Source organism: Lithobates pipiens, unplaced genomic scaffold (genome assembly GCF_037356315.1).
Source record: "Lithobates pipiens isolate NorthernLeopardFrog02 unplaced genomic scaffold, aLitPip1_a1.2 Scaffold_24, whole genome shotgun sequence".
Lineage (NCBI taxonomy): Eukaryota > Metazoa > Chordata > Amphibia > Anura > Ranidae > Lithobates > Lithobates pipiens.
Window position 1 is genome coordinate 3,686,745 of NW_027507786.1, and position 10,509 is coordinate 3,697,253.

The 10,509-nt window shown below is 51.2% G+C and overlaps 1 protein-coding gene across 1 annotated transcript in view; it reads right to left on the reverse strand.

The window, feature by feature from the left end:
* TTC17 (tetratricopeptide repeat domain 17) overlaps positions 1-10,147 on the reverse strand; it is a 128,305-nt gene extending 118,158 nt beyond the window's left edge. Inside the window, exon 1 of the mRNA XM_077453522.1 lies at positions 9,933-10,147. Within this exon, the coding sequence (XP_077309648.1) occupies positions 9,933-10,127 (195 nt within the window). The 5' untranslated portion in view covers positions 10,128-10,147. The remainder of the gene's footprint in view (positions 1-9,932) is intronic.
* Between the last annotated feature and the right edge of the window lie 362 nt (positions 10,148-10,509).

Here is a 10,509-nt window from a genome sequence, read left to right on the forward strand (position 1 = left end):
CACTCATACATCCATTTTACAAAAGGACAACCTCTGGAAAATGACTGGACCCCTGTGCACTCAACTTCTTTAGTTGACCATGGCGAGGCCTGTTCTGAGTGGATCCTGTCCTGTTAAACGCTGTATGGTCTTGGCCACCGTGCTGCAGCTCAGTTTCAGGGTCTTGGCAATCTTCTATAGCCTAGACCAAATGATGGCGAACCTTGGAACTACATTTCCCATGATGTTCAACCACACTGAAGAGTGCATGAGCATCATGGGAAATGTAGTTCCAAAACATCTGGGGTGCCAAGGTTCACCATCACTGGCTTAGACTTTATTTTTTTCAGATCCTCAGAGAGTTCTTTGCCATGAGGTGCCATGTGAACTTTTAGTGACCAGTATGAGAGAGTGAGAGTGATAACACCAAATTTAACACACCTGCTCCCCATTCCACCCGAGACCTTGTAACACCAGTGAGTCACAAGACACGGGGGGTGGCCAATTGGGCCCAATTTGGACATTTTCACTTAGGGGTGCACTCACTTTTGTTGCCAGTGGTTTAGACATTAAATGGCTGTGTGTGGAGTCATTTTGAGGGGACAGCAATGTATACTGTTATACAAGCTGTACACTCACTACTTTACATTGTAGCAAAGTGTCATTTCTTCAGTATTGTCACATGAAAGGATATAAAATTTACAAAAATGTGAGGGGTGTACTCACTTTTGGGTGAGATATTGTACATCAAAACAAAAGTGTGCAAAGTTTTTTTCTTGTAAAGTAAAAAGGCCTGTACCTTGCCAGCATGCTAGAGAGAAGGACCATTTGTGTGGCTGAGATGCCTCTCCCCCTCAGCCAGAAGAAGCTTTGCATTCATTCGTAGCATACAAAAGCTTCCTGTGAATGGCTGCCCAGACACCATTTGTTTCGGGAGTACAAGGGGAAGTTCTCGTCCCGCTGGCAGAACACATCACTGTATACTGTATGTAGTGGAGGGTATACACAGCAGCTGCATTGTGGGAGGCCTGGGGGATTGTACAAGGGTCCTCTGCATAGGAGTTCTCGCAAGGGGCTCCAGTGGTAAGGGGTAAGAGCGAGCTTATTATTGCGTCGGCTGTACACGGGGCGACAGTGAAAGACCCAGTCACTGAGAATATAGGTAAATGTGACACAGGAGTTGCATTTCAGGTAAAAGTGACATTCCAGACTCGTTTCTGAGCAGGGAAAGACGTGTATTCAACTCTCTGGATTCTGTAGGTCTGCAGATAGCTCTAAGCTTCGAGTATGGGGACCGCTCCAAGTGTGGGAGGCAGAAGGTCTCACCGAGGGATCAGAGGTGCGCCAGCCAAAAGCCAAGGGACGGAGGATCTCACCGAGGGGTCAGAGGTGCCCCAGGGGAGAAGCCAAGAGACGGAGGGTCTCACCGAGGAGCCAGGGGTGCCCCAGCCGGAAGCCAAGAGACGGAGGGTCTCACCGAGGAGCCAGGGGTGCCCCAGGGAGAGACGGTCTCACCGAGGAGCCAGAGGTGCCCCAGGGAGAGACGGTCTCACCGAGGAGCCAGAGGTGCCCCAGGGAGAGACGGTCTCACCGAGGAGCCAGAGGTGCCCCGGGGAGAAGCAAAGGGACGGACGGTCTCACAGGGAGAAGCAAAGGGACGGACGGTCTCACCGAGGAGTCAGAGGTGCCACAGGAGAAGCAAAGGGACGGACGGTCTCACCGAGGAGCCAGGGGTGCCCCAGCCGGAAGCCAAGAGACGGAGGGTCTCACCGAGGAGCCAGGGGTGCCCCAGGGAGAGACGGTCTCACCGAGGAGCCAGAGGTGCCCCAGGGAGAGACGGTCTCACCGAGGAGCCAGAGGTGCCCCAGGGAGAGACGGTCTCACCGAGGAGCCAGAGGTGCCCCAGGGAGAGACGGTCTCACCGAGGAGCCAGAGGTGCCCCAGGGAGAGACGGTCTCACCGAGGAGCCAGAGGTGCCCCAGGGAGAGACGGTCTCACCGAGGAGCCAGAGGTGCCCCAGGGAGAGACGGTCTCACCGAGGAGCCAGAGGTGCCCCAGGGAGAGACGGTCTCACCGAGGAGCCAGAGGTGCCCCGGGGGAGAAGCAAAGGGACGGACGGTCTCACAGGGAGAAGCAAAGGGACGGACGGTCTCACCGAGGAGTCAGAGGTGCCACAGGGAGAAGCAAAGGGACGGACGGTCTCACCGAGGAGCCAGGGGTGCCCCAGCCGGAAGCCAAGAGACGGAGGGTCTCACCGAGGAGCCAGGGGTGCCCCAGGGAGAGACGGTCTCACCGAGGAGCCAGAGGGTGCCCAGGGAGAGACGGTCTCACCGAGGAGCCAGAGGTGCCCCAGGGAGAGACGGTCTCACCGAGGAGCCAGAGGTGCCCCAGGGAGAGACGGTCTCACCGAGGAGCCAGAGGTGCCCCAGGGAGAGACGGTCTCACCGAGGAGCCAGAGGTGCCCCGGGGAGAAGCAAAGGGACGGACGGTCTCACAGGGAGAAGCAAAGGGACGGACGGTCTCACCGAGGAGTCAGAGGTGCCACAGGGGAGAAGCAAAGGGACGGACGGTCTCACCGGAGGAGTCAGAGGTGGCCCAGGGAGAAGCAAAGGGACGGACGGTCTCACCGGAGGAGTCAGAGGTGGCCCAGGGAGAAGCAAAGGGACGGACGGTCTCACCGGAGGAGTCAGAGGTGGCCCAGGGAGAAGCAAAGGGACGGACGGTCTCACCGGAGGAGTCAGAGGTGGCCCAGGGAGAAGCAAAGGGACGGACGGTCTCACCGGAGGAGTCAGAGGTGGCCCAGGGAGAAGCAAAGGGACGGACGGTCTCACCGAGGGGTCAGAGGTGGCCCAGCCAGAAGCCGAGACACAGCAGGTCTCGTTCCAGGAGTCAGGTCGGCTCCTAGTGGGGCGTTTGGAGAACTCCAATCAGGTGGTGGGCCATGCAGCAGGTTACCTCGTCTAAAAGCCAGAGAGCTGGACAACACAGTCAGAGAGACGAGTAAGAGGTGCAGTGTGGTACTTCAGATGAAGCTGAGTGAGCTTAGGAGCCAGGTGGTTTGGCATTTTCCAGTGTTCACATTCTGCTAAAGCTGGAGGAGATCCCCTGCCTGGGAAACTTCATGTTGGACTGTTATTTTGCTTTCTGTCATTTTAATAAGATCCCTTCCACACTGGGGTTGTGCGAGTGTAAGCGGTAAAGCGCGGCTAGTTTTAGGCTCCATGCACACTGAAGCTCAAAAAAGCTTTTTCTGGACGCCAGATTGCTGGCAGAAAACGCTGGTTAAAAAACTTGCTTTTATTAGCGTTTATGGGCGTTTTCAATAAAAATACACAGAGGACGCTCCAAAAATCCCACAATGCATTGAAAAAATAGGATGCCGAACACTAATTAACGCGTGTTTATGAGCGTTTATCGTTTTTTGGAGGTGAAAAACGGCACTTTGAACGTGAATTTCTGGCATTCAGAAAAAAAGCCCATAAACTCCACTGCTCATTAAAGCTAGAAAACGTCCATGTGTGCATGGACACATAGGCTAACACAGAGTGGAGTTTATGGGCTTTTAAAAAAAAAAAAAAAAACGCCCAACTCCAATAAACTGCAATTTATGAGCTCCAGTGTGCATGGAGCCTCAGCGGCGCTTTTAACCCCTGCTGGCGGGCGAAGAAAGGGTTAAAAAAATGCCCAAAAAGTGCCGCCGGAGCGCTTTGCTAGCGCTGCCCATTGATTTCAACGGGCAGGGGTGGTTTAGGATCGCTGTATACACCGCTCCCCCACCGCCCCCAAAGACCCCGATTGCAGGACTTTTTTTTCCTCATCCTGCGAGCGCAACGCTGTGAATTCACTGTATAAAAGAATCTACTACGAGAGCGAACTGCCCCGTGTCACAACACTCACTTGTACATCACACACACGGGTTCATTTTAAAGAAAACCGCAATCTACCCCCAGAGATACAACATAGAAGCTGGGAAGATAAAAGGAAACCAAAATGGACACACATTTACGCAACGCAAACATTTGTGAACCAATCGTGGAGAAATCCGACCTTCAGACCGGGATCCAGAAATATTTACAAGAAAAAAAAAAAAAAAAGGGAAGGGATCTCTATAGTTGCAGATGGTCCAAGCTGGAACAATGTAACTATGTAGAAATACTTATGGTTAGATTTTTTTTTTTTTTTTTTAACCACTTCTGGACCAAGCCTATTTTTGACACTTGTTTAGGAAAAAAAAAATAAAAAAAAAATTATATATATATATATATATATATATATATATATATATATATATATATATATATATATATATATATATATATATATATATATATATATATATATATATATATATATATATATATATATATATATATATATATATACCGTATATACTCGAGTATAAGCCGAGATTTTCAGCCTCTTTTTTGAGGCTGAAAGTGCCCCCCTCGGCTTATACTCGAGTCATCGCTGTCTGTCTGCCCGATCAGCGTGTCGAGCAGACAGACAGCGGCCATTCTAGGATTCAAAGGCCGCGCCTCCGTCTCCGCCTTCGCCTGTGATAGGCGGAACACTGAATTTCCCAGCAGTCTGTGTTCCGCCTATCACGGACGTCCTCTCATCCTCGTCCGTAGTATGAGGATGAGCGGACGTCCATGATAGGCGGACCACTGACTGCTGGGAAATTGAGTGTTCCGCCTATCACCGACGGAGGCGCGGCTTTTGAATCCTAGAATGGCCACCGACGAAGAGCTGCGGGACGGGCCGGGACGGGACGCAGGCCGGGACGGGACGCAGGCCGGGACGGACACAGGCCGGACGGACACAGGCTGGACGGACACAGGCTGGACGGACACAGGCTGGACGGACACAGGCTGGACGGACACAGGCTGGACGGACACAGGCAGGCTGCACGGACACACACACACACACACACACACACACACACACACACACGGATGCATGCACACACAGGGATGGATGGACACACAGGGATGCATGGACACACACACAACACACACACACACGGATGCATGCACACACACAGGGATGGATGGACACACACACACACGGATGCATGGACACACACACACACACACACGGATGCATGGACACACACACACACACACACGGATGCATGGACACACACACACACGGATGCATGGACACACACAGGGATGGACGACACACAGGGATGGACAGGCATGTCTCACCCTCGGCTTATACACGAGTCAATAATTTTTTCCAGTTTTTTGGGGGTAAATTGGGGACCTCGGCTTATATTCGGGTCGGCCTATACTCGAGTATATACGGTACATACATTTCATTCTTGGTGAAAGATGACGTTACGCTCAGTAAATAGATACCGAACATTTTACACTTTAAAATTGCACACATTAGAAGAATGGTGACAACTATAGTACTTAACCACTTCAGCCCCGGAAGATTTTACCCCCCCCCCCCTTCCTGACCAGAGCACTTTTTGCGATTCGGCACTGCGTCGCTTTAACTGACAATTGCGCGGTCGTGCGACAGGGCTCCCAAAACAAAATCAACGTCCTTTTTTTCCCCCCCCCCCCCCAACATATAGAGCTTTCTTTTGGTGGCATTCCCTCACCTCTGCGGTTTTTATTTTTTTTGCGCTATAAACAAAAAAAGAAAAAAAAAAAAAGCGACTTTTGAAAAAAAAAAAAAAAAAAAAAAAAATGCATTCTTTTTTTACTTTTTGCTATAATAAATATCCCCCAATAATATATAAAAACATTTATTTTTTTCCTCGGTTTAGTTTGATACGTATTCTTCTACATATTTTTGGTAAATATCGCAATAAGCGATTATTGATTGGTTTGCGCAAAAAAGTTATAGCGTTTACAAAATAGGGGAATGTGTCCGTCATAATGTCGCATTTACGATAAAAATTGCCAATCGCCGCCAATCAGTGCATTTGTATAGCACTGATTGCTGTATAAAAGGACAATGGTCCCCAAAAGTGTGTCAAAAATTATCGATGTGTCCGCCATAATGTCGCAGTCACAATAAAAAAACAAAACCCAAAAAAAAAAAAAAAAAATCGGCGCCATTATTATTTAAAAGAAAAAATAGCGTTCTTATAAAAAAATTTTTTTTTTTTTTTTTACTAATAATGGCGGCGATTGGCGATTTTTATTGTGACTGCGACATTATGGTGGACACATCGGACATTTTTGACACTTTTGGGACCATTTTCATTTATACAGCAATCAGTGCTATACAAATGCGAAGGAGTGAACTACTAGGGGGCAGTGTAGGGGTTAAAGTGGTGTCTCCCCCCCCCAAAAAAAAAAAGCTTAAAATTCCTAAAACAGTAAAAACATTTTTTTGATTCACCTTTAAATGCCTGTTGCTAGGGGGCCCCTAGTAGTCTGCCTCCTTCATTGCCCGGGCACACAATGTCACTTCCCCTCAGCGCAGGAAGGGCTCAGCTCCCTCCCTCCTGTCAGTCATCTGGGACACATGACAGGTCCCAGATGACTGCACGGCCAATCACGGAGCGCAGTGGGTGCCCGGCAGTGAAGCCACAGCCAGGGGCCCACAGTTTAATGTTTCAAGAGTTAGGGGCCCGTTCACACAGCGAGGCGCGGCGAGGCGTCTCCGACTTGCCTCGCCGCGACCTGCGGGGACCTCAGCGGCGACTTGCAGAGGACTTCTGTATAGAAGTCAATGCAAGTCGCCCCCGAAGTCGCCCCGAAGTAATACAGGAACCTTTTTTCTGAGTCGGAGCGACTCGAGTTGCTCCTCTCAGAACGGTTCCATTGTACAGAACGGGGGCGACTTGCGGGAGCGAGGCGAGGCGAGCCGTGTCGCCTCGCATCGCCTCGCTGTGTGAACCGGCCCTTACAGATGAGGTCCAGGGCTAGAATTATTGCTCTCACTATGATGATCGCGGGGGGATACCTCACATATGCGATTTGAACACTTAATATTTGCCCGACTTACGCATGCGTTTTCTTTGGTGCGCTTTAAACATTGTTTTTTTGTTTTTTGTTTTTAAAGATCTGATCACTTTTATTGCTGTCACAAGTAATGTAAAAACATCCCTAATGCCGCGTACACACGATCGGAAATTTCGGCCAGCAAAAGACCGATGAGAGCTTTTCGTCGGCAAACGCGATGGTACGTACGCTCCATCAGAATTCTGCTGGCTGAATTTCCACCAGCAAAAGATCGAGAGCAGGTTCTCAATTTTTCCCAAACGGAAAAAAAGTTTCGATCGGAAATCCCGATTGTCTGTAGCAATTTCCGACGCTCAAAATTCCTACGCATGCTCGGAAGCATTGAACTTCTTTTTCCTCGGCTCGTCGTAGTGTTGTACGTCACCGCGTTCTTGGCGGTCGAAAGTTCAACGAACTTGTGTGACTCGTGTGTATGCAAGACGAGCTTGAGCGGAATTCCGTCCGAAAAAAAAAAACATCATAGCTTTTTTCCGATGAGAATTCCGATCGTGTGTACGCAGCATTACAGTGAAAGGCAGTGCCAGGTACTCTCTATGGAGGGATCTGGGGGTCTGAAAGACCCTAAATCTCTCCTCTGCACTTAAAAAGTATTAAAAAAAAAAAAAAAAAAAAAAACACACAAGACGCCAAAATTGGTGTTTAGGGATTTTTTTCAAATCTGCGCCAAAGGGAATAAATTCCATATCTTCCCCTAAAAGGACCTCAAACAGTATACACACACACACACACACACACAGGTAAGGCACACAGTTAACCCCTTTGATCTCCCCTGATGTTAACCCCTTCCCAGCCAGTGTTATTAGTACAGTGACAGTGCATATTTTTAGCACTGATCACTGTATTATTGCCACTGGTTCCCACAAAGTGTCAGTTAGTGTCCGAATGTCCACCGCAATAAGTTGCTGATCGCTGCCATTACTAGAAAATAAAAAATAAAAATACCGATCCCATAGTTTGTAGACGCTACAGCGTTTGTGCAAACCAATCAATATACGCTAATTGGGATTTTTTTTTCTTTTTTTTTACTAAAAACATGTAGCAGAATACATATTGACCTAAATGTATGAAGAATTTAAATGTTTACAATGTTTTTATTGGATAAGTTTTATAGCAGAATGTAAGAAATACTTTTTTTTTCTCCAAAATTTTCGATCTTTATTTCATTTCTATAGGGGGGGGGTCTGGGGGGAGGGGACTCCATAGGATCCAGCAAGGAGTAAGTACCACCCGAATAATAGAAGGGGGGATAGTAGCCAGGGCTCAGGGGACAAGCTCTGTGTAAAGCTTAATCATCATGACAATATGTAACACCAAAACCTGTAGGTTGGTGCTACAGCATTTGAAAAAAACAAAGCAAAAAAAAAAACACACACAGACAGGCTACCCCCCCCCCCCCCCCCCCCCCATCCAGCACTGAACAAGAATGGCGGAGGCTGGGGGAGGGGGCAAAGCCATGGTCATGATCCACCTGCCGGCTCCTCGCAGTTGACAGTGATTGTCAGCTTGCTGGTTTATGTAGTTGGAGTGCAGACAAAGATGTATCTGGTGTAAATGGGTCCTTATCCCTCTTGCTGCCCACATAATGCCCTGCATGATAGGTACGGTGGCAAAACACGGTCGGCTTTAACACCCGCACATATGCACAGTGGCCAAGCTGTCATGGAAAGCTCCTGGTGGGACAAGATCATGTGACAGCCAATAATGTGATTGGGCAGTCCTTCCTGCACCTTGGGTTTAAGGAACCAGTCAAAGGGGTGCTGGGGGGGGGGTCAGGAAGGGTGGAACAAAAACCTGACAGCCATCACCAGCCCCAGCTAATGCCATTACTGCCCAATTTCCAGCACAGGTGCTGCTTTGATGATGGGGGCATTAATGGGCACAATATGCTGCAGGCCCAGGACTGGCACCACTTTCAGGGGTCTGACAACAGGAGCCGTCCTTCAGAATCCCTCCAACTGGACATTACCTAATTAGAACTACACCCAAATCACTGCATGGCTTATCACCCCCCCCCCCCCAATCAATCACTGCAGGCTTATCTCTCTGCCCCCCCCCCATCAATCACTGCATGACTTATCTCCCCCCCCCCCTAATCTCAGGCAACACCATCTTTCAGGTGTCCCCCCTCTCTCTCTCAGGTGACCCCCCCTTCCCTACTTTGTCTCAGACAACACACACACACACTCTCTCTCGTCCCCCCTCAGGGGGATCTCCCTCCCTCTCTGGTGCCCCCCCTCTCCATCTCGCTGGTGCCCCCCTCTCTCACTGGTGCCCCCCTCTCTCCATCTCTCTCTGGTGCCCCCCTCTCTCCATCTCTCTCTGGTGCCCCCCTCTCTCCCTCTCGCTGGTGCCCCCCTCTCTCGCCATCTCTCTGGTGCCCCCCTCTCTCGCCATCTCTCTGGTGCCCCCCCTCTCTCTCCATCTCTCTGGTGCCCCCCTCTCTCGCCATCTCTCTGGTGCCCCCCTCTCTCTCCATCTCTCTGGTGCCCCCCCTCTCTCTCCATCTCTCTGGTGCCCCCCTCTCTCTCCATCTCTCTGGTGCCCCCCCTCTCTCGCTGGTGCCCCCCTCTCTCGCTGGTGCCCCCCTCTCTCGCTGGTGCCCCCCTCTCTCCATCTCTCTGGTGCCCCCCTCTCTCCATCTCTCTGGTGCCCCCCTCTCTCCATCTCTCTGGTGCCCCCCTCTCTCCATCTCACAGGTACCCCCTCCCTCTCGTGCCCCCCCTCCTCTAGGTAGGTATCCCCCCTCTCCCTCTGGTGCACCCCTCCTCTATGGTAGGTATCCCCCCCTCTCCCTCTGGTGCCCCCCTCCTCTATGGTAGGTATCCTCCCCCTCTCCCTCTCTGGTGCCCCCCTCCTCTATGGCAGGTATCCCCCCTCCCCCTCTCTGGTGCCCCCCTCCTCTATGGTAGGTCTCTTCCTGTCTCAGGTGTCCCCACCGTCCCCCTCTGTCAGGTGTCACCTCACCTGCTGCTGGATCTTGCCGTCCTCAGTCACCACCCAGTGTGTAGTGGCCCCGGAGGGACACGCCTGGCATAGCAGGCAGAACACCCCGAGCAGAGAGACCCCCATCCGGGGGATCCGGGCGGTGCCGGTCAGGGCTCCGGTCTCGGGGGAGCTGTACGGCCCGCTCCTGCTCTCCGCCATGTTTCCCGCTGACATCACACGCTCGGACGCACACAGGAAGAGGAAGCGCCCGCCGCCATCTTGGTAGAGGCAATGTCCCCCTACCTACCAACACCGGGGGGGCGGGGCTGTCCATCTGATCTTCATTCACTGTATGTACAGTGAAGGAGGGGCCAACATAGGAGGGCGGGGGAGATCCTGAGGGGGCGGGGCTGATGCTCAGCTCTCCATTCATTGCATGTGCAATGATAAAGGAGGAGGGGCCAACAGAGGAGGGCGGAGGAGATCCCGAGGGGGCGGGGCTGATACTCTGCTCTCGCGCAGTGATGAAGGAGGAGCCAACAGAGGAAGGCGGGGGAGATCCTTGGGGGCGGGGCCAATGCGCTGCTCTCCATTCATTGTATGTGCAGTGATGATG